Consider the following 25258-nt stretch of genomic DNA (forward strand, 5'->3'; position numbering starts at 1 on the left):
CCTTGTCCTAATTTGTAGCCAATCTATGAATGCCTGCTTCTCTTCTACACCATTCTTTGCTTCCTCATCCCACCACTCACAACCCTTCCTTCTATTTCCTCCTGCCCTTCTTGTTCCACACACCATCTTTGCACACCTTAGGACTCCCTCCTTGAACTATCCCCATTCCTCCACTCCTAGTTATACTCCATCCTTCACTCCCTCCCAGCTTCTTATACTCATTCTTCTTTAAGCAGTTCACTCGAAGTACCTCCCTACCTTCTACCCTTTTCCTTTCTCCATTCTCAATTTACCTTCCACCAGAAAATGAGCTGATATTGCCCCACTCTCCCCCCTTAGAATATGTATATCCTTAACTCTTCCTACCATACTCCTAGTCACCACTATATAATCCATTAACGCTCTATCTACCACCCTCTCCCATGTGTACTTATGCCTTTCTTCCTAAATATTGTATTTGCTATCATAAACTCTTTCAAGACACACCTACACCATCAATTCTTCACTACGATTTTTACCCGGAACTCCACACTTCTCAATTACTTAGTCTACTGGTTCATTCCTTACCCTAGCATTATGGTCTCCCAATACAACTACACTGACATTGCTCCCTAATCCTTCTGCACTTATTTATATCTACCCAAAAATCCTTCCTTTCCTCTATGCTCTTCTCACTACCAGGCCCATACGCACTTACAAAACCCCTCTCTTCCCAGCTTCACCTTCATCCACATCAACCTTGATGAAACCTCCTTCCACTCTACTACACGCTTATCTCTTCACTTACTAGCATAGCCAGCCCTTCTCTCCCTCGTCCACTCTTCACTCCTGAGTTCCTCCCAAACTCAGTCGCCCTTCCCTTTTGGTTTCACTCAAAGCCAGTACATCCATCTTTCTTCTCACAAACATACTGCCTATCTCTTCCCTTTTACTCTCATCTGTGCCACATCCATGCACAAAAAAAAAAAAAAAAAAAAAAAAAAAAATTAGGGTACTGGTTGGACAACTCCCAGACCCTCTTATGCATCTTTTTTTTTTTTTTTTTTTTTTTTTTTAGGAATGCCCCTTTGGGGCTACAGGTAGCAGGACTCCTAATCCCATCCCCCGGTCCCATTTTTTGTCTTTTTTGTCACCTCTTACGACTCATGTGGAAAGACTTGGTGGTAGCAATCTCTTCTCCCTCCACAGGGTAGGCAAAAAAAGGAAATGAATATTCAGAGAAATGGTACAGGATAGTAACAAGGGCTTGGGGGACAGCATAACAGAGGGACAGTCATAGTATAAAAGTGTCATTTCTCTATGAACAGTTTTCCTCTATCACAGACAAAATGATGTGGCTCTGGTCTGTAGGGGTGCCCCATGTAGACCATAAAGTATCAACTGCATACTACTCTGCCACAATAACATGCAGCCAATACCCCCTTGTATGGGGGGGAAAAGCAATTGGTACGTGCGTACATGTATAATATTTATACACTAGTGTGGATACCTTGGTACTCTTCTGTTCCCCCCTCATTTAATAGATGCAACTCATTTTGTCCCCTATATATTGCATAAATTAAGAACCTGTAACTTCACCAGGGACGAGACTGATTGACCAAAACCCTTTACTAAATACACCAGCTTACAAAATATAACATGTCAGAGATAAACTGCAAACAAATGATGTCCATTAAAAATCCTGTCATCCCTGTCTTCACAATCAAGTCCCCCCCCCCCTTATAAATAGGGATACACAATTCTGCATCTCGCTGTAGAGCTGTACCCTCAGTTTCAATACATGGCTAGTATTGGTCCTTTGTTTACCCCCCGTTTCACATCAACATTAATGGTAATTCACTCAAATGATTAATTACTTTTTGACAATCCATTCTGTCAAAAAGTAACCATTTTCTACTGGTATTTTACCATTAGTGTGAAACTTGTAGGGGTGGGGGGTCAGAAGCTTGTCTGCTACCTCAGTACTGGGGAAAGAAACCCTTGGTAAACATTTTGATGGGACCAGTTGCTGCTTAACAGTTCAATTTGTATAGTTTAACCAAACTGTGGTAACACAGCAGTATGTCTTCTCCATGGAAGTCCTACATCCTCTAGTTCATAGTTTACCAGTGAGAGCCCACACTTCCAGTTTATTAACCAATAGTTGCAAAACTTTTGCTTTGCAAATTTTATGCTGAAGTTCTGCTTTGTCAAACAAGTTATATGCTCTGGGGTGGTATTGTTCTACTGTGTAGTTACAAGATCCAATTAATGCCACCACCACAACCAAGTTCCATGTTTCTGCATCTAGGTACCATTTTATGAAAAACATGCATTTCAATTTATTGTTACTAAAATTATTCTTGGAGATCTTATCCATTATGCTTAACATCTTTCATTTGCTCATCCTTTTTTTCAGGTATCCTGTCCACAAGTGCAACAAAAATTTCCAGCTTTGTACAAGGTCCGTTTCTATTCTGGTTCCAGGTTTCTTGTACACTCCACAACCACCTCTGCCCTTAACATGGGATGAGGGAAGAATTTCCATTCAAGGCATGTTCATAAATCATCTCTGCAGCATTTTGCTTGAACTGTCAAATAACCTAATTTGCTGCCCCACCAACACTTACCTGTTTTTTATATTGATATGTCTGTTCAACACAGCACAAGCTCTGCACTGGTACCCAAAAAATTTATAAAGTAAGTTTCCACAGATACGGTATATTCTGATGACATCTCATCACTACACCACCTTTTGGCCAAAGGACACCACATGAAAAGCCAAGACTGATTATTCTCTTTTATACTAAAGTATTATTCCTTTTATTTCTTGAAATTCTTACAAACAACATGTGGATAAAAGGAAATGAAACCCTTATGTTATGCTTTCAAGTTTAAACCAGCAAATCCTGGAACTGGGGTTGTGAAGTCAATCTTAAGACCTCCTTTAAACACCCTCCCGAACACCCACTGTCCCTCCAACCCTCCAGCCACCATGGCGCGGTAATTATTTATTCAACTTGGCGCCACAAGGTTCCTCGTTTCAAAATTTTAAACATTAAGGTTTTCTGCTGAACTTGCATGCCCAATCTTTGTCCAACAACTTGACAGTTGAATCTCACTTGCTCACTCATCGCCATACTGCCCACCAAACTACCAGAGAGAGGGGGGGGAGGCAAGCTGAGGACGGATGAGCAGATGTTCATGGCCTTGGGGCATATGCATTTCAAGTATTATAAGAGGCCCCTTCTCGACGACAGCCGGCTATCGCCGTTGTGGCGGCGTGACTGAGGTTTATTTGATGGAATGGACGAGTGGCAAAGCTGGCCAAAGGCCCATGGGAAGGGCACATTGGCCGGGACGGCGGCTGCCCACCACCATCGTGGCTCGCAGGCACAATGGGGTCAGGCTCCTGCCAAAGACAAATGCAGCACCGAGACCCCCTCATGCACAGCGCACGGAGGGCAGAGGGGCCGTTGCAACTGCTCAACCACCACAACACGTGCAGATGTAAAAGTAGGAGATAGATGGGATAGGGTGGGGGCAAAGCTGTAGCAGCAGCTTGAGCCAGGGTGTCCAGGTAGGGTTCCCCACTAGTTGGACAGTCCACCAGCACACTACAGGCCCAGATGTGCACCATCAACATTGTCGTTACAGTTAGTCATGAAAGTCACTGTCAACATCACTGTACCCTCCTTGTGGCATTTTGAAGTGCCATCACTTTGCTCCCCCTGCCCCCTGTTTGTCCCAAAACACAGGTTTTGAAGACAAGCTTGTCCCTCAAGGACTGGGTGTGCTGGACAACATGTGGGTTACCACCTCCCATCTACTGGGAGATCTTGTATCTCTCAAAATGATCATCTTGCATAACACCTGACATTGGGTGACACACTGTCCCCCATCCATTCTTGCCTAAGACTTACCTATGCTCAACATACTTTCCCTTGCAGGCAGCAGCATTAACGACAAACTAAAACGACAGAAGTGGCAACAGCAGCAGTGCCAGCAGCACTGGGTGCATCATGTGGAGGCTTATGAGCAGACAGGCCCTGTAGCCACACTCTTTTGGCCAACAATGCGAACATATACCCCTATAAAGCCACTTTGGACGGCAGCAGCTGCTCCTCCAGCACTTCTCGTTGCCAAGTCTGACTTTGGCTCTTGCAACTGGGTCTGGATTCTTGCATTTCCTCTCATAGTACCACACAAAAACCAGTGTTTGTCGAACTTGTACTATGATGGTCATTTCTAACTTTAGGGAGGAGGAGCTACCCGAGTGGTGATAATGGGGATCATAAATCCTAGTTTGTGTCCCAATGCTTCTGTCACTGCCACTGATAGTCTGGCCAAGCTGTGTCCTGGGGTGTGGGAGACATCTGGAGAGAGACCAAGAGTTGGAGAACGAGGAGTGGGCCAAACCTACTCGACTCCCTCCCACTCCATCTCCCGCTCCAAGGGGAGAAAGGTACTATGTACACACTTCAACCTTACAATGCTATGATATGCATCAAGTGATTCACTCTGGGGGGAGGGGGAGGGACTATTTCCTAATAATCATAAATAATCTAAAGTTTAAGCACATTCTGCAAGGACAATTCAACGACAAATTGATAAAACCCATGTGAACAACCTACTGCTATTTAAAGTCTGCTGGACACCCATATGGGGAGCCGGGGATCAGATCTAAGGGTATTGCTGGCTCACAGCAGTTGACAGACCAAGTGCAACACACTTCAAATTAACACAGCAGCTGAAGTGGCATTGTCTGGGTTAGGCTTAATGGCCAATAAAAACTTTTCTTTAAAAGAGTCCCAGAAAGCAGGAAGGGTACATATGTTGACACCTTGGTGAGGTCAGCAGTGCCAACAGGCTTCAACTGCAGAGTACATTTAACCCCACATATGGATGAAGTGAGGAGTAGGGGAACCAAGCCATGTCTAGGTTTGGAAAAGTGTGGCTCCCCAATAGGGGTAACAGCAGGGACCTGCCTAATGGCGGGGCAGCAGCCTTCATATGTTGTATGTACAGCATATCACCTCACACTCACACGGCACTACACAACCACACTTGGCACGGAGAAGAGCAGAGCTGGCCACCACCTCACCCTTGCCACCCATTAAGCACACATGCAAGTACGCACATTCACATGCATTCGGGGCCTGTTGATGCCAAGTTTAATTTTTTGCTGGCTTATGGCCCAGCAGAACATGCTCCACAGGGTCAGGATTGGGGGGCACATCCAGCACGAGGCAAAAAAAAGGTCTAGCAACTAGAAATAATATGAAAGATGATGCTCCTTATGGAAATGATGAATGTAACAGATCCACAACAGAAAAATTAGGACCAGACCAGTGCATGATAGTAGCAAGAAAAAAATAAAAAATAAATATTGACCAATTCCAAAGGGCAGACCTTTCTTCTGCACTTTTTTTTTTTTTTTTTTTTTTTTCCCCAGTGCATCTAAAGCTCAAGGTGGGAGGAAGGGCAATGGTGCACATACTACCTGTGCAAATGGTCTGGTGGGAAAAATGTTAGGGAACCAAGCTACAAAGCAAAGACATAATTTGCAGGATGATTAAAAGTGCCTAGGATGGCAGTGAAATACTTCATTCATTGTTATGCATCTTGAAACTATGATGAAAGGCAGGTGACAGGAAATGAAGGTGACGGTGGCCAAGTGAATTAAAGTATGGGGGTTGGGAAATGGGAGGGTGGTGATGGCCAGCCCCCAAAAATATTATTTCCCACTGGTTGGTAGGGTTTACCTTAGTACGTCGTGCTTTGTACCAAGTTGGCTTTGAACTTCAATTAACACTGAATATAATGCAACTGAACATGTAAAGAGCAAAAGGAGAACCATGTAAACCCAAGGTGATGGAGGAATCTGTAAAAAGACTGGTTGATTGGTGTGTTGGGTGTGCATCAAATAGATAATTCCAATCTGCCTGTTCTCGTCTTAAGTGGCCTGGTATGTAGTGGTGGTAGCAAAATTAATTGCAGCAGCAGCAGTAGTAGATAAAAGGTTAACAGTAATACCAGAAATAAAGGGTTCCAGCATGTTGTAGGTCTACGATTTCCATGTGTACTTGTACTGTGGTCTGTAAAATCAAATTGCACTTAAAAAAACTGTGGGCCCATCCTTAGCCACCAACCCCCTCCCCCTCGCCCTCCACCAGTCCAGCATGGGTCAGAGAGGGTTGCTCTTCGGTCCTGCATTGTGTATGTATTGTCTGTAGGGGTCCAGGCTGTTACTTGCTCCAGGGGCAGGATGTCCACTCGAGCCTTCGGGACCCGCCGTACAGTAGAGGACGAGTGTGCTCTGATGGTTTCCATGCATGCAGTTCTGCCACAGGAGCCAGCAAGTGATCGTATGGCAGGAAACAGGTGAACCACAGGGGCAGGGCAGGGCAGAGCAGTGGGAAGGGTGTGTGTTGCTGCCGAAGGACACCCTAAGACGAGGGGAGGGAGGGAGGGGAGGCGTTTGGCAGGAAGATTTATCACTACTCATAGACCACTATTTGGATGTGGTGGTCTATGCACTACTCTATCATGTTCCCATCTGCTTCCATGCATTCCTTAGCAACCTTTTTTGCTACGGTCCTCATCACTGAACCAATAACAGCTATCGAGCCATAATTAAAATGTTGGTCTGTACTAAAAACACATGAAAGGACACTGAAAAATGTATGTGCCAAGTATTTCTATCAAATGCCAACATCATTACACAAACTGTAAATACATCAAATGAACTAGATCAAATGGGGACATCCATTTAAGTAGAAAACATTAGATTTGCTCTGCTCCTGGATTCTGTTAGTGTATCGCTGTTCTGTTTATCATTTGAGGTGGCGGTGGTGGTGGGTTGCAGGAATCGGGTAGGTTGTATTTTGGTAGAACAATTATATCAAGGTTGCCGGCTCTATGGAAACTAGTTTTACATGTGGAGTGTCTCTGGCTAAGTATCAAGTATTGCAGTTTGAGCCCATGTTTTGTGGAGTTTCCCCCTCAACTGAAGCCTTTTGTTCGTGTGCAGCATGTACTTAGTCTGCATTGTTGCGTCGTGGCTCTGAGTATCTGATTATGAAGGATTTAAGGTGTCAAGTGAAAGACTGTCTGTAGCTGGGAAGTTCAAGTAAGGTTTAGTGTGTTGTCATGTTTGACTGCATGAAGTGAATGTTGGTCACTCAAACAAGACAAAATAAAATTCATAAAAAACCTGCATTAAAGCCTTAAGTACTTTGTGTTATGACTAGGTTCCAACAAGAACAGAAAAAAGTAAATAAATAATAATAATGATGATAAAAATAAAACCGGCACAAAACTAAAGCCAAGAGAGACGGCAACAAGTCCACGAGTACCCGTCGTTATCCTCAAGTCTGATAACATTCACCTGAAACCTTCGCTTGAACTTCTGGTCTGCATGTCTGGACATTTGGTCACTCAATCTTTATTATGATTAATATTACTGTATGGTTAGAAGCCAAACAAACCAAGAGCGGCACAAAACCAGGACAGTGTAATGGCTAGGATGGGCCGGGCATGACCTGTCTTGGGCCATGCCGGGCTGTCTGGACACAGGGACGTGTCGTCAGTCCTTCCCGACCCAGCGAGAAAAGTGAAAAACTGAGCCACATGAGCTCAACCTAATCAACTTAGGAAATAACTTGTTACCACCTAGTAAAAAATAAAAATAAAAAATAAAGATAAAACAAACTAATAATGAAGAGGACAACTGAAAAAGCTTTAATATTCTACCCTAAAACATGTAAAGACCTGACACATAGGCAAAGCAGAAAGAAGAGCAGCCGCAGCAGGAGCAGCGATGGGCATTAAGGCCGCGCAGCTGTGGCCCTGCTGTGTTTGGTGGCAAAGGAGGTGTCCAATGTGTTGTGGGTTTCCGCGGCCGTCCTTGTGCTCTGCCTTTGCACCAAGTGGTTGTTACAACTACATTTACCCAGAGTGTATATTTGGCCATCAACATTGGCTCCTAGTCAAGTACAGTGGGTCACCAAATTAATGCTATTATTGCAACAAAGAGACCATTTACCACTAGCTACATCTTGGTACTTCATAATAACACACAGGGATTCTTATAATATCAGGAAAAGAACCAGGATCGTATTATTCCTCACGGTGGAGTACCTAGAGTTACCATACAAGAAGTGATCGTAAGCAAAGTTAGCGAGTGGTCGAGGTTGCAAAGATTTGAAAGATCCACTTAGTAGACACAATTACACCGCATCTTGCTTGTGCTTTACCTTAAATGTAAATTCACCCAATAAGTTTTTGCTTTTTTTTTTCCTCTCTCAAACTGCCACATTACAACATACAAAGTATATAACTACAATTGAATGAGCATAGTGTGTGTACCTAGCAGAAGTCTGAATAGCCACAATAATAAGTTGCTTAAAGAGAGCTTAGGATGGACAGCCGCACACTGCCCGTGACGCAATTAAAAACAATAAGAAATATCCAGGAGGGATTTTAATATACCAATCCTTTCATCTGTGGACACTCCTGCAAGGCTTGGCTACTAGGGCAGACACCAACTTAAATCTAAAGTTCAGCTTGTCAACCTCGATGGATGTAAGCTTTGTACCTCAACACAGAAGCTTGGAGGAGAGAGGTTGGAGGAGAAGACCATTGGTCCTCAGCTCCCATCACCACAACTCTTCTCAACCAGCTTTCCACAATTAACTTTCACCATGTACATTTGCTTCACTGAATTTGTCAGTGATCCCACAACAAAACTAAATTAACTTCCAATTCCTCAGCATTGCATTGCGTGTGAAGTCCAGGGAGGCTGGTTGGTTCCTAGGGAGTGACCAGGTGTGAAGACACCAAATAAGAGTGTGTGCCCAAGTAGTCAAGCCTGGTGACGTGGCGGTAATCCCCTTGGCATGTTGTGAGTGACGCTCAGGTGGAGAGTCCCCTCATTGTCCTAGCCTGGGCATCAAGTGCTAGGAGACATGGGGTCGAGAGTCCCCTCATAGGAAGGACACGAGGGGGCATGGTGGCAAAGAGCACATAGCCTCAGCACCTCACTCCATCTTGACAGGGATGTGTCTTGAAGAGGAGAAGCAGAGCTTCATGATGAAGGGGAACTTTGAGTCTGAAAATAAAAAGAGATACATTGTAACTGGTTGGTCCTTCACACTAAGCAGGGTAACTCGTTCACCTTGCACAACCCGAGGCCCCACTAAGCCTCGTGTTAACAAGGGGCCACTGGGAAATGACCTTGTGTACCCCTCCATGGGTGGCGAGGTAAATTGGTTGTTGGACAAAGAGTGAACCTTCCCTGTTTGGAGTTGGTGAATGTTGGAGTATATACATCATGTTGTACAAGTCATTCGTTGGCGAGTGTACATGGCAGAAGCTAGATTTTGTTAATGTTTCATGAATGTTTATGTATTGCAGGTTCCTCCCAGGACTATCATAACCCACCCTTCCCATCTACACTAACCCATACACAAGGGCCAAATACTCACGCTTCTCCGAATCCTTACTTGGATTGGGAATGGGAGCATGATTGCAGTTCACAAGTCCCTCTAGCGCTTCTGACACATTGTTGAATTCTAGCAGACCACTTGAGCTCCTCTCTGCTTGTGGAGTAGAAGTAGTGTTTTCGGAGTCTGTCTGCTGTTGCTGCTTCTCTGTAGGTTCAAGAAACAAATGTTCACAAAATGCAAAATTCACCTTAACAACGGGAAAGAGCTTGTTCCTATCTCATATCTGCCTACTGTTTCAATTGCTGCATTCTGAAATCTCATCAGCTACTTACTCTTTGAAGGGAAAATCTTGATACTCTTGGGAGCGGCAACACCTGCGTCAGTGAAGACTTGTCCGAGGATCTCCTCGGTCATGTGTGGAGGAGTGTTAAAGAAGTGCAAGATCTGGGAGGAATAAAAGAAACCTTCAATGCTAACCCACTGGCAACAATGTGGGTGACAAATTCAATGATACAGTGAGACCTCTCATTAATGAACATTAATTAGCTGTGTTTGTGGTCTTTTCACTGTGTTTTCGGTGTTTTGGAGTGGTTTTGGATGGCACAGTGATTGCACACACTAAACAGCCCCAAAAACACAGCGAAAACACCGCAAACACAGCTAATTGATGTCCATTAATGAGAGGTCTCACTGTACACATAATATTTGTACAATATTTTCCAAAGCACAACAGAAGAGGTTTAGGTAACTCCAGATAGCATACCTTTGAAGGAGGCTGTATCCTGTTCTTTGAAGCCATCTCTGGGTTGATGAAACGATTGTTTTTGTTGCCCATGTAGTCCTTGAAAGATGGGGTACCATCAGGCAGATCATAGGGTTGTTGTACATCAGCCAAGAAAGCTTGCTTTGAATATCTGGAAATTATGATCAACCATAAGAAAAAGAAAAAGGAAAATATACATACACCAAGTGCTTTTTTTCCCTTATAAGGGAAGGAGAGAGAGAGAGAGAGAGAGAGAGAGAAATATATATATATATATATTCCTATCCATATCACACTCCACTACCCTCCAAAATAAAAGGAGAAACATATTTCAGTTTCTTAGTTTCACCAACTGGAAACAAATCCCACACTGGATGACACTAGTCTTCACTTCCCCATAGATTTCTTAACCCATTCAACTCCGATGACAAGATTCTTGTCATTTGGTCAAATAAAACAAAAAAAAATCATAACACCAAAATGTTTGATCAAACACCAGAAAAATATGATGTCAGTCGATTGACCGCTCAAGGACCGACGTCATTTTTCTGGTGTTTGATCAAACATTTTGGTGAAAAAAGCTTTTTTCCCCTTACAAGGGAGGTAGCCAAAATGGAAAAGGCATAAAATCATTCCCACCCACTCCATCCCTGAATACACTCCACACCCCTCCTAATTTAGAGGTGCAGTTCCTGTAGGAGGGGAGTACATACAGTGTGTGCATTTACCTAGTTGTATCTTACAGGAAAGGGAACTATGTTCGTGGTGTCCCATCTTTGTATCTAAACACGCAAGTGCGTGTATATATTTTACAAGATTGAATACACTACAGGTAGTCGTCGACTTATGACCACGAGATAGTGCAATAACATTTAACATTTAATAGAGTAATAGAATTGCAATGTTATGCCTGGCAGTGCAGTACAATTACTCCGCACCCCGCGAGACGCGAATACGATAGTTTTGGCAGGCTGCCGGCTGTGTCAGCATCCCAGCCAGCTCAATATTCTTTCATTTTGTTTGTTTGAAGTAAAATGTTTCCTAATTTTGCATTGCATTTTGTATTTCTATATGTTTTGCAATTAATAAAATGTAACGGTAAAACTTTTTTTATGCCTAGGCTAGATTGTTGTAGATAACTATATGTTCAGTACAGTACGTAAACAAAAGGAGTGTTTTGAAATAAATTTGTTCCTAATTTTGCCTTGCATTTTGTATTTTTGTGCGTTTTGCAATTAATAAAATGTAACGGTAAAACTTTTTTTTGCCTAGTCTGTTGTCGATAACAATATGTTCGGTGCAACATTTTGTATTTTTATGTTTTGCAATTAATAAAATGTAACAGTAAATGCCTAGTCTGTTGTCAATAATATTTTCGGTACAGTACATAAACGAAAAGAATATTTTGAAATAAATTCCTAATTTTGCCTTGCAATGATTTTAATTAAACCAACAAAAAATTACTTGTAGGTCAAAGATGACAGGACTTTATTCAGTATGGGTAGGCGTAGGCATGTTTCCTAACGAAAATGATTAAAAAAGTTAATGAATATTAAATAACGTAGCTCAAAGATAAGATTTTATTCAATATGTATACGTTTCCTTAAGAAAGTCCAATGGTAAAATAATAAAAATGTTAAAAAATACAGTATTAAATATCATAGGTCAAAGATGATAGGATTTTATTCAGTATGCTTAGGCCTAGGCTACGTTTCCCAAAGAAAATCAGTTCAAAGATGCTAAGATTATTTTAGTATGCATAAAAGGAGAAGACAGGGAGAAATCCCTTCGGGCTGCATTAAATTTTGCTCATACTACCTCACCCCCCATCCCCCTGCCCATTCCACCCCATCCATCACATCATCCATATAAAACTATTCTCCATTCATCCCTGTCTTCTGTCCTCTCCCGTCCTTCCTCGCTCTTCCCCAAAGCCCCCTTCACCCCATCCATCCACCTCATCCTAGGATGCACCCTCATGTTCACTCCCTCCACATCTGCCTTCCATACCTCTTTTACTAGTCTTTCTTCACTCATTCTTTCCATGTGTCCAAACCATCCTAATACTCTTTCATCAACCCTATCTCCCAACTCCCTTTCCACCCCTGTTCTCCTCCTCACCTCATTTCTCACTCTATCTAGCCTAGTAACCCCCATCATACTTCTCAGACACATCATCTCAAACATAACTCCTCTCTTCCTCTCTTATGTTCCATGTTTCTACCCCATACAGTGTTGTTGGCACAATCACTCCTTCATAGTCTCCTCTTAGCATCCATTCCCAAATGTCTATTCCTCATTACACTTTTTAATCCAAGGCATTTACTCGCTTTTCTCAATCTACATTCTACTTCCACCTCCACTCCACCTTTTCCTGCCACATTTGCACCCAAGTATCTAAAACTATCCACTTCCTCCAGTCACTCTCCCTTAATGCTCACTTCCAGTCTGCTGCCACCTCAAGTGGTTTAGGAATATGGGGTCCATGATGGGGGAAATGTTAACAAAGACATTGAATGTCAATAAAGGAGAAAATATCAATATTGAGCAAGGTTCAATTAAGATCAAAATTATAATGCAAGGCATGATATTGAAACTCAAAAGGTGTCAAAAAGAAATAACCACGAGTTTCTTAAAACCTTGTACTTATGCTCATATTATTAGGAACAAATTCCAAGAAATACAGGTTTATGTCAAAAGCAAAAATCTCTATATGATAGGAATAACAGTTAAATGGTAGAGTTAGAAGCTGAATTTAATATTGTGGGATTTACACACTTTCATCAGGAAAGAAACCACAAGAAAGGTGGAGGGTGTTCTGTAGTACGTTATAAACAATGCTTGTGTTTTAGAGAAAGAGAAACAAGATGCATATAATAGTTTGTGGGTACAATTAACTCAAACAAATGGACAAAAAATGAATGCATGTGAATACATTGGCCAAAGACATTATCTTTAGCAGACTACAAACTGTTGTTTCAAGAACTGTCTAGTTTCTGCAACCAGGACTTATTGATAATGGGCGATTTCAATTTTACCGACATGGATTGGACGACCCTTGAACATGGCCATATAGGTAGTCGCTCGATTGATTTTCTCGGTGAAAATTACTTAGTTCAGCATGTAAAAGAGCCCACAAGACATGGAAAATTTAGCTATTGATCACTAGCAATGAAAGCATGATAACCGATGTATAAGTCGGTGAAACTGTTGCAAATAGAGATCACAACTACTAAAAATATTTAAATTGGATACTTGTGTTTCTAAAATATCCAATTTCAGTTAAGCTCAGTTCGCAGGACTATGTCAGGAGCTTCAGCTTACAGATTGGGAGGCAAAATTAAGCGAAAGACCTGTAGATCAGATGTGGCAAATATTTCAAAATATGCTTACTAAGAGGATTCAGTAGATCAGATGCAAGAAATATTTCAAAATACGCTTACTAAGAGAATTCATACATCCCTTCCCCCAAATCAGGCTCACCCAAAATGGCTTGACAAAGAAACTGAAAAAAGTATTACTAAAAAGAGACATGCTTAAAAGAAATAAAAATGCTCAGGTGCATCTAATGACCAAAGTTATGCATTAATACAGAGATTTAAGACAAAAAAACGAAAACGACAATACGAAACTAATATCACTGATAAATCCAAAGAGAATCCCAAAGAATTCTAGTTACATTAGAGATAAAAAGGTTGTTAGGAATCACACTGGTCCACTATTATCTGCTGACAGAACTTTAATATTCAAATGAAGGAATGTGTATTATCTTAAACAATTATTTTAGTTCAGTATTCATGAACAAAACATCTCAAAGTGAATTCCAAACTGAAACCTGTGAAAAGTCTAGGGTAAACTTACTATGGTAAATATACATACATACATACATACATACATATACCAAGGCTTTTTCCCCCTTCCAAGGGAGGTAGCCAAAAAGGGAAAGGCATAAAAACACTCCCACCCATTTCATCCCTAAATACACTCCACACCCCTCCCTCTCATCTGAGCACCTCCTGGATGACGGGTCATCCCTGCACCCTGCCCACCGCCCTGGGTCAGAAGCAGTGTCGCAAGACACAGCACATCCACAGCAAGGCCGCTTCATTTAATCGGCTACCCCCCCTCTCCGTCCCCCTTTGCATATAAGGAGAGGACGGGGAGAAATCCCTTCGGGCTGCGTCAAAATTTACTCACACATACTACCCCACCCCCCACCCCCCCGCCCATTCCTCCTCATGCAATCACATCATCATCCATATACAACCATTCTCCACTCACCTCTGTCTTCCGTCCTCTCCCTTCCTTCCTCAACAGACATTCCCCTCTTCCCCAAAGCCCCCTTCACCCCATCCATCCATCTCATCCTAGGACGTCCCCTCATGTTCACTCCCTCCACATCTGCCTTCCATACCTCTTTTACTAGTCTTTCTTCACTCATTCTTTCCATGTGTCCAAACCATCCTAATATTCTTTCATCAACCCTATCTCCCAAATCCTTTTTCACCCCTGTTCTCCTCCTCACCTCCTCATTTCTCACTCTATCCAGCCTAGTAACCCCCACCATACTTCTCAGACACCTCATCTCAAACACATTCAAACTCCTAGAAAGAAAAATGGTAAATATAACAAAAGTAAAGGTGAATAAAGAAACTCAAAGTTGATAAAACACCAGGGCCCAAAGGCTGGCATCCAAGAATCTTAAAAGGAAATTAAAAATGAGACCGTTGTTCCATTAGAAATTTTCAAGAAATCTATCACATCCAGAGATGTCCCAAGGGAATGGAAGCTAGCTAACATTACTCCTATATTCAAAAAAGGTGACTATAATCCAAATAATACAGGCCTACAAGTTTGACTTCAATCTTAGGAAAAATGATGGAAACTATCAGAGATGCTATTGAACATCATTTAGAAAGTAACTGTTTGATGATATCCAGCGTGGTTTCAGACAGAAATGTTCTTGAATTATGACAAAAGAAACAATATGGATTTAATATATCTAGACTTCGCAAAAGTTTTTGATACAGTCCCAACGGAAGACTACATACTAAATTAGCTTCACACTGAATAAGTCATAGCCTATGAAGTTGGGCTAGTAATTGGTTGAATGATCGAAAACAGTAGTTTCAAATGGAAAAACTTCTGGATGGAAAAATGTTACGAGTGGAGTTCCTCAGGGTTCCATTCTTGGGCCTCTTCTATTCATAGTATATATTAATGATATAGATCACAGACTAAAATCTATCGTTTCCAAATTAGCTAACGATACAAAACTGTGCAGAATGGCAAATGATCACTTAATCCAATTAGCTGTTCAATAAGATTTAGATAAATTACAGTGAAGCTGAACCAAGGGCATGGTTCATTAAATTCCACACTACAAAGCCCTCTGTGAGGGGCATCGTCCTAGCCTCCCAATAGGGGAGGAGTGTGCAACATTAAACCATATATCAAATGCAAGGTAATGCACATAAGTAAAAATAACAGTATGATTAAAAGTTGTTTGGAAATTAATTAACAAAAGTGATAGAGAAAAGGATCTCAGCGTAATCAGTAATGATTATCTAAGCAGTGTATTTCAGCCTCTGAGAAAGCAAATAAGATTCTAGGTCCGATTGCGCAATCTTTCGACTTGAAAAGTCCATCACTCATTAACAAGCTATAAAATCATTAGTTTGCCCACATTTGGAATATGTTGTTTCCATATGGTCACCGAATCTCATTAAAGACATTGACAGATTGGAAAAGTATAACAGCGAACCACAAAAGATTCCAAATATCAAAAAAAAGACTAAAACATATGAATCTGTTTTCCTTAAAGCATAGACTCAGAGATTACTTGATACAGTAAGTCCTCGTTATACGGTACATATGCGTTCCTGAAAACCTTACCGCAAATTGAAATTATTGTATACCGAACCCATTATAACATGTAATAATAGGATATGGCAGATATACCTTCTCCCTGCTCTTTCTTCTTCAAAATATCTAGCGGATACCATATCCGAATTTTTCTTACCGTAAATAGAATCAAGGGTAGTAATTACCAAATACCGTAACTGTGAATTTATCGGATAAAGAATTACTGTACAAGGAGGACTCGCTGTACAGGTCTTTAACCCCTTCCATACGGTGCCGCATACGTAGGCAGCATGAGGAACATGAGGAGCAAGTGGATACGCGTGGCTGCCATATCGGCGTCTTGATTATATTTATTGTAGTTGCCCCTGAGTAATGCAAACTCTCTAAACTGTCTTCATCACATTTTCTATGGTTATCAAAATTCATGGGTGAGAGAACGATCGATATAAGCGGTGACTAAATTTTATGATGAGAGTATTATTACGACACATTGTACGTCTGGCAGCTAATGCTGCCCGTGAGATTTTGAACCGTACTGAAGAGGTTAAGATTCTAAAGTGATAAAATTTTCACACAATGAGAATCAGACAAGAAACAATGGTCTCAAACCATCTGGAAATAGATTTAATTTGGAATTGGGTAGAAACAACTTCACCTACCGAGTAGTTAATGAATGGAATAAACTTCCTGCAGAGGCAACGCAATGTAGTTCAGTTCAAAGCTTTAAGAATCATTTAGATAAACACCCAAGCAAGATGCTGTAACGACTTGTTTTATATTTGTTTAGTTATCATTTGTATGTTCATTATTATTTGCTTGATTCTCATTTATTATTAGTTATGTCAATTTATTATTTACTATCTATCTGTTTCTTCTTTTTTTAGGAATGTCCCCTTTTGGGGCTACAGGCTGTAGGACTCCTAATCCCATCCCCCGTCCCGTTTTTTGTCGCCTTTTACGACTCAAGTGGAAAGACTTGGTGGCAGCATTCTCTTCCCCCACCACAGTGTCGGCAAAAAAAGGAAATTTATATTTTGAGAAATGGTACAGGACAGTAACAAGGGGTTGGGGGACAGCATAACAGAGGGATAGTCATAGTATAAATGTGTCATTTCTCTATGAACAAAATGATGTGCGACAGTTTGAGAAGGTGTGTGAAAGAGGGAAGCTGAAGATAATTGTGGGCAAAAGTGGGGTGGTGAGATGTGCAAGGGGAGAGAGTGACGGCAGGCTGGAGGCGAGCATTAAGGGTGAGAGACTGGAGGCGAGTTGTGTGAAGGGGTGATTGTGCCGGCGGCATTGTGCAGGGCGGAAGCGTGGAACGTGAGAGGGGAGGAGAGGAGTTTTGAATGCGTTTGAGATGAAGTGTCCGAGAAATATGACGGGGTTGCTGGGCTGGATAGTGTGTGTGTGTGTGGGGGGGGGGGAGCTGGGAGATGGAGTTGATGGAGTGTTAGGATGGTTTGGACACATGGAAGAAGTGAGTGGAAGGCAGAGGTGGAAGGAGTAAATGTGAGGGTGTGTCCTGGGGTGGGATGGGTGGGTGGGGTGAGGGGGGCATTACAAAAGAGAGGTGTCTGTGGAGGGGGGCGGGAGAGGACGGAGGGTGGGGGTGAGTGGAGAAGGGTTGTGTGTGGATGGTGCTGTGATGCATGGGGGGAGTGGGTGGGGGATGGGGGTGAGGAGGTGTACGCAAGGAGGAGGTTTGATGCAGCCCGAAGGGATTTCTCCCCATCTCCTTTTCTGTATGGGGGGACGGAGGGAAGGGAGGGGGTCGCCGAATTCATAAGGCGGCCTTGCTGTGGATGTGCTGTGTCTTGCGGCGCTGCTTCTGGCCCAGGGCGGTGGACGGGATGCAGGGGTGGCCTGTCTTCCGGGAGGTGCCGGGATGGGAGGAAGGGAGTGGAATATATAGGAAATGGAATGTGTGGGAGTGGTTTCTATGCCTTTTTCTTTTTGGCTACCCCCCGTTTAGGGGGAAAAAGCCTTTGGTATATGTGCATCCTAGGATGAGATGGATGGATGGGGTGAAAGGAATGCAGTGTGGGAGGTGTTGCAGATATATGGGATATGGGAAAGCTATTATGAGCAGTCGAGTAGTAGAGCTTGTGTTAGGATCAGAAATGGAGCCATTGAGTCGTTTGACGTAAATGTAGGAGTTCGCCATGGATGTGTTATGTCGCCTTGGCTGTTTAATCTATACATGGATGGGGGTGGTATGAAAGGTAAATGTAAGGGTAATGGGTTGGGGATTGGAGATGGTTTAAGAAAGTAAAGGTAAATGGGAGATATGCTAGTTGTTTGCTGATGACACTGCTTGTGGCTAGATCAGAGGACAGACTCAGGAAGTTTGTGACAGTGTAGGAAGGTGTGGGAAAAAAGGAAGTTGAAGATAAATGTGGGTAAAAGTAAGGTGACGAGACGTACAAGGGGAGAAAGTGGCAGCAGATTGGAATAAAGTACAAGGGACTGGAGAAAGTTGATAGTTTTAGACACTTGGGTGCAAATGTGGTGAGAAAGGGAGGAGTGGAGGTGGAATGTAGACAGAATAAAGTAAACGTCTTGGGAGATTAAGTATGAGAAATACTGGCCCAAAAAACATCCTTAACTTTCGCACTTTCTCACATACGTCTTACCACAAAAATCCAATCCATGTAAACCCTACCTGTCCTAAACCCACACTGTTCCTCACCAATTACTCCCTCTGTTCCTCTCCTAATCCTCTCAATCAAGACCCTTCCATAAGCCTTCCAAACTACACTTGAACTGATCCCTCTGAAACTACTACTCACACCTATTTCCTTTTCCCTTTTAAAGTGGAACTATACAGGCACTTCTCCAGTCATCTGGCACTCTACCCTCTTTTAAACAAAGATTAAACCAACCCAGGTGCCTTCACCACATATTTCCTTATTTCTCCTCAATTTTCCTCACTCACTGTCATTTTCTTAGTGCTTCCCACAGCAATTACCTTTCCTTCCCCATCCTCATCCACATTTAGCAACTCCCTAAAAATACTCTGCCCATCTTCTGTCATCTCTTCCATTATCTCTTCATCTGCACCTTTTACCTTTTCTCTACTTGAATCGCCTCTTCCAAAACATCTTTTTATTACTTTGTCATACCCAATTTCATATCTGTTCTCCTTTGTTCCTTTATCTTATGCTTTACTTCTCTTTTCTTTGTACCTCTCATACGACTCCCTCATCCTATTTTGTATCCAATCTGTGAATGCTTGCTTCTCTTCTAGAATCTTCTTTGCTTCATCATCCCACCACTATCTTTCCTTCTATTCACTCCTATCTTCTTTGTCCCACATACCATCTTTGCACACCTTGTGACTCCTTGGACCATTCCCATTCCCCCTCCACTCCTGGTTCTATTACTCTTCACTTCCACTTCTCTCAACTGCTTCTTGTACTAGTCCTTTTCTCATTTAAGCACCTCCACCTTCTGTCCTTTTCCTTTTTCTACCTCCCTACCTTCTGTCATTTTCCTCCTCTCCATCAATCTTCTACTAAAATCAACTTCCAAAAAATTCTGATATTCCCCCTCACTACCTACCTTTAGAACATGTTCATCCGTAACTTCCTTAATTTCAAAAGTATTTGAGCCAGTACACTGAAAGATCCATAGCAAAAATAGGCTTACAAAATTTGTGACCCTGGACATGCCTATTCTTCCTTCAATCCTGCTCCCCATACTACATCCTATACTTACCCAAGTTGCATTTTGTTGCCAAAGAATGTGGTATTGTTAAGATTTGCTACAGCACGTTCTACAGCAAGAGCATCACCCATCTGAACCATAGCACAACCCTCCTTTGTCTTCAAAAACTTGATCTGGAACATGTTCATCATTAGTGTCCAACACTAGCAAGAATAAAATACTTTCAACTACATGAAACTTATCCACTATTTGTTTACCTCAGTATAGACAAATATGTCACCCAGGTAATACACAGAAGACAGGAGTTGTACTTACCCTGACCACGTTACCATACAGACACAGGAGGTTGAAAATCCTGTCAGCATTCATCTTGTCTTTATTAAGTCCATAGACCATCAACACAGCACCCTGATGGGGTAGTCCACCATGAGGTCCTCCCTGTCCCATTGCTTGTAGAGGGTTACCAGGTCCTCCTGATCCACCCAAGAATGGACCACCAGCTCCTGGACCAGCACCACCAAGACCAGCACCACGAAGTCCACCATTGCTTACTCCATTGTTCATGCCAAACCTGTGGAAAAAATTGATATGACAATTATGGCCCAAACTTAAATTTCATGCAAGCTTATGACTTTCACATTGTTCAACCCATCCTTTCACTGGTCACAGAACCAAACTGCCCTGACACCACACATTGAAAGAAATACCCGAAATGTTCCTTCCATTGGGTGGATACAATCAATACTGTACATGAGTGACTAGGTAAACCTTGATTGATATGCTCATCTTCCTGCCTTGTCCCCACCTTTCTACCGATAACTGTAAATCCCAGTCTACTTCTGTGCCATAGGCACTAACAACCTTAGTGTTCTTTGTAAACAATTTCTTACAACTTAATGAACAATGAATTACTTGCTTCCTTCATTCACTTTCACTCCATTCCATTCTCTCCAAGTGCATACATTACACAATTCAAGAATGTTCTGACTTACCTGTCCTGGACTGGAGCATTGAAGAGTGCACTGGCATTACGGGGACCTCCCAGCTGTCCATTCATTCCACCACCTGCAAATACAATGTATCAAGGGTAATGAGAAGGTGTGGTGGTGAATCCCCTCCATAAAAAAATTCCATTGCCACTAACAAGGAAATCAGGGATGTCCCACTTCAAAACAAGTGATCCCACTCCCACTTAACTAGCACAACAATTTTGACTAACATTAATCATTCCATTGCCCAAGTCTACTGCAAGATATCCATAGCTCCAAGATGGCCCTGAAGTCATTCAAAAATGGATTCTACTCGTATGATGTAAAGGCCGAGTCACATTACTCGTCTTTGAAGTCAAGGTGGCCTGGTGTGGCAGTGAAAGGCACATACCTTTCACACAGCCCATGTTCAAACAATTACTCATTGCTGTGGGCAAGATACACATTCAGTTCATCAAAGCAGTCACAGCTTTGTACATGCAATGTTTCACTTGTTCCAGGGTAATAATTCTAGTTTTGAAAGGCTCCCTTTGTATGACATTTCTGAAAGTGTGGGGACCATCTTCATAATTGTTCTTTGGATTCTTTCAATTTTCCTTGTATTCTTTTTGGTACTGGGTGACCATAGTATTGCTGTGTACTCCAGTCTTGGTCTTGTCAGTGTGACCAGTATTTTCTTCACCATTTCTTCAAAGGTGATAGAGATGTACAAGGGGTAGACTAGAAGTGAGCATTAAGGGAGAGCGACTGGAGAAAGTGGATAGTTTTAGATACTTGGGTGCAAATGTGGCAGGAAAAGGTCGAGAGGAGGTGGAGGTAGAATGTAGATTGAGAGAAGCGAGTAAATGCCTTGGTGGATTAAAAAGTGTAATGAGGAATGGACATTTGGGAATGGATGCTAAGAGACTGAAGGAGTGATTGTGCCCACAGCACTGTATGGGGTAGAAACATGGAACATAAGAGAGGAAGAGAGAAGGAGTTTGAATGTGTTTGAGATCAGGTGTCTGAGAAGTATGATGGGGGTTACTAGGCTAGATAGAGTGAGAAATGAGGAGGTGAGGAGGAGAACAGGGGTGGAAAGGGAGTTGGGAGATAGGGTTGATCAAAGAGTATTAGGATGGTTTGGACACATGGAAAGAAATACTAGTAAAAGAGGTATGGAAGGCAGATGTGGAGGGTGTGAACATGAGGGGACATCCTAGGATGAGATGGATGGATGGGGTGAAGGGGGCTTTGGGGAAGAGGGGGGATGTCTGTTGAGGAAGGACAGGAGAGGACAGAAGACTGGGGTGAATGGAGAATGGTTGTTGTTGTCGTTGTCGTTCCCTAGACTGTCTGTCCGAGCAGTCCCGTCTCCCCAAGGAAGGCCACAGCCGAAACTGGGTTTTCCCACAAATCCTTTATAGATTGTATGTTGTGTTGTTTGCGTGCATGATTGTGTATAATGCAGTCTTCCATTATGTGTTGTATGGTATGGGGTGAAGTGTTACATCCTGGGCAGCTGTTCACAACACGGTCGTCCAGCCTCTTCTGGTAGCTTAGAAGTGCTGGGTGGTGACCGCATCGCAGTCTGGCCAAGTGGACTCTGTCCTTTCGTGGGAGAGAGGATTCAGAAGGGTGGATATCAGGGGGTCTGGCATGCAGCAGTGTGTTGTCTTTCAGTGTGTTAACCACTTCAATACGGGACTTAAATCTCGCGGGCAGCAGCCAATGCCAGCCGTACGACGTAACGAAATAATATTCGCGTCATAAAATATAGTCGCCGCTTATATCGATCGTTCTCTCTTTCACCCGCGAATTTTGAAAACCACAGAGAATGGGATTTAGGGCGCATTTGGGAGAATGTAAAAACACAGGGGCGACTACAATAAATATAATCAAGACGCCGATATGGCAGCGTCGTGAATCCACTTGCTCCTCATGACGCCTACGTGTGCGGCACCGTATGGAAGGGGTTAATGGAGCGGTGAGTGATATGATTATGAATATGTTTCCGGAGGCTGGTATTTGGTGGTTGTGGAGGAAGAGAAGAGAGTATCTGTGCGTAATAAAGGTCTTTGGGTGTAGTTTTAATGTTTCTTGGTGTGTGTGGGTGTTCTGCTATGTAGTGTAGCGGGTGTGATGTGTTTGTGGTGGCTGCAGCAAGTGTTTGTGTGCCTCTCATGTCGAGGTGGTCCTTGACTTTGAGGACTTTTGTTTCATGGTGTAAATGGTCTGTAGGTGATGTATTTGTGCAGCCTGTAATTGTTTTTAGGGCTTTGTTTTGTATGATTTGAAGGGTGTTGTGGTGTGTCTCACTGAGATTAGGAGCCCATGCAGGACTCGCATAATTCATCACTGAGCGTATGCATTGTTTGTATATTGTTATATTAGTTTCTTTGTTTTGTCCAAATGTTGTTCCAGTGATTGACTTAAGTGCGTTAAGTCTAGGTGTGCATTTGTTTTTTATGTTTGTGAGGTGTTTGAAAGACATGGATGGAGAATGGTTGTATATGGATGATGATGTGATGCACGAGGTGGAATGGGTGGGGGGATGGGGGGCGAGGTAGTATGTGTGAGCAAAAATTGACGCGGCCCAAAGGGATTTCTCCCTGTCTTCTCCTTTTATACAGGGGGGGTTGAGAGGGGGGTGGTTGCCGATTTAATGAAGCAGCCTTGCTGTGGATGTGCTGTGCCTTGCGACACTGCCTCTGACCCAGGGCAGTGGACAAGGTGCAGGGATGACCAGTCATCCAGGAGGTCCTAAGATAAGAGGGAGGATGGAGGGGAGTGGAGTGTATTTAGGGATGGAATGGGTTGGAATGATTTTATGCCTTTTTCTTTTTGGCTACCTCCCTTGTAAGGGGTTTTTAAAAAGCCTTGATATGTATTTCTTCATCTATGTAACTACCATTTTTGTTAACAGCAAGTTGTAGGTTTGACAATCTTACAGTTTTATCAGCTGATGTTCTTTGTAATTATTAGTACCAGGTCTTTCAAATCCCACTTTCTTTACATCATTCCCAAATTTTATGTTGTCCTGGTATCCCATTTTTATTAACACCCTGTCTGGAGTATTGGCTGAATGTTATTGTGGCTAAATAGCATCCAGTTGATACTTGCGGGCCTATATGGGGTGCCCCTACAGAACAGAGCCACACATTTTTTCTGTGATAGAGGAAATCTGTTCATATAGAAATGATACTTTATTATACTGCAACTGTACTACTGCCCCCCCCCCCCTTATCACTGTCCTGTGGCATTTCTCTGAATATTCATTTCCCTTTTTTGCCTAACCCTGTGGTGGGGGAAAGAATACTGCCACCAAGTTTCCCACTCGAGTCATAGGAGGCGACAAAACAGGACAAGGATAGGCTTAAGCATCCTTCTCCCTGTAGCCCCAAAGGGGACATTCATAAAAAAATAAAGGCACAAGATAGTCTAGGTGTTTTCCAACCAGTACCCTAAGATTTGGGTCTTTTAATGTGTGTGGATGTGGTACAGATGAGAGTAAAAGGGAAGAGATAGGCAGTTTGTGAGATGAAAGATGGATGTGTTGGCACTGAGTGACACAAAGTTCAGTGGAAGGGGCAAGTGTGAGTTTGGGAGAGTAGTTGGGAGGTTCTCAGGAGTGAAGAGTGGTTGATAAGTGAAGAGTAGGTGTGTAGGAGTGGAAGGTTTCTTCAAGGTTTATGTAGATGAATGTGAAACTGGGAGGGGAGATATGGGCCAGGTAGTGAAAAGTGTGTAGAGGAAAGGGAGGCTTTTTGGATGGAGTTGAATGAGTCCATAGAGGGATTAGGGAAGATTGTCAATGTAGTGGTACTGGGAGACCTTAATACTAGGGTAGTAAATGAACCAATAGACGGAGTTGTTGGTAAATATGGAGTTCCAGGAAAAAATTGTAAAGTTGATGGTGGAGATGTGTCTACAAAGAAATGATGACTGGAAAAATAGTGTTTTGAAAGAAAGTCTAGCATAAGTACACATGGGACAGGGTGATGGATGGAAGGATTGTAAAGCATTAATGGACTACATAGTGGTAACCAGGATTATAGTAGGAAGAGTTAAGGATGTACATGTTCTAATGGGAGTGAGTGGGGGATCAGATAATTTTCTGGAAGGCAAGTTGAGAGTGGATAGATGGAGAAAGACAAAAAGGACAAAAGGTAGGGAGGTGCTTAGAGTGAACTATTTAAATTAGTAAAAAGGAGTACAAAAAGCTGAGAGAGGAGTGGGAGGGAGATAGAAAGTAGAACTAGGAGTGGAGGAATGAGGATGGTTCAAGGAGGGAGTCACTTGTGCAAAGACTGTGTATGGAACAAGGATGATGGGAGGAAATAGGTAGCAAGTGGTGGGATGAGGAAGCAAAAAAGGTTGTAGAAAGGAATAAGCAAACTTTCACATATTGGTTACAAAATAGGAAAAGGGAATCATACGAGATGTACAAAGAAAATAGAAGTAAAGCATAAAATAGGGCAAAAATGAGAACAGATGTGAAATGGGGTAAGAGAAAACATAAGAATAAAGGAGACTGCAAAAGACCATAAGGCCTACACTAGGCA

General features: G+C 42.5%; 1 protein-coding gene across 7 annotated transcripts in view; it reads right to left on the minus strand.

Annotated features, from left to right (window-relative positions):
* Positions 1-7410: 7410 nt before the first annotated feature.
* The window catches only part of LOC143025494 (heterogeneous nuclear ribonucleoprotein L-like), a 239407-nt gene continuing 221559 nt past the window's right edge, over positions 7411-25258 (minus strand). For 6 of the 7 annotated variants that reach the window (XM_076185244.1, XM_076185240.1, XM_076185237.1 and 3 more), the window contains 7 exons: positions 20718-20790; positions 20041-20296; positions 19777-19898; positions 10192-10342; positions 9761-9872; positions 9468-9632; positions 7411-9091 (listed from right to left, as the gene is read on the minus strand). In XM_076185244.1, coding sequence (XP_076041359.1) covers positions 9021-9091; positions 9468-9632; positions 9761-9872; positions 10192-10342; positions 19777-19898; positions 20041-20296; positions 20718-20790 — 950 coding nt within the window. In that variant the 3' untranslated portion in view covers positions 7411-9020. The remainder of the gene's footprint in view (positions 9092-9467; positions 9633-9760; positions 9873-10191; positions 10343-19776; positions 19899-20040; positions 20297-20717; positions 20791-25258) is intronic. The other variant, XM_076185238.1, reaches the window with a different exon arrangement.

This window comes from Oratosquilla oratoria, chromosome 5 (assembly GCF_046742065.1).
Source record: "Oratosquilla oratoria isolate Oo_2021 chromosome 5, ASM4674206v1, whole genome shotgun sequence".
Taxonomy (NCBI): Eukaryota; Metazoa; Arthropoda; class Malacostraca; order Stomatopoda; family Squillidae; genus Oratosquilla; species Oratosquilla oratoria.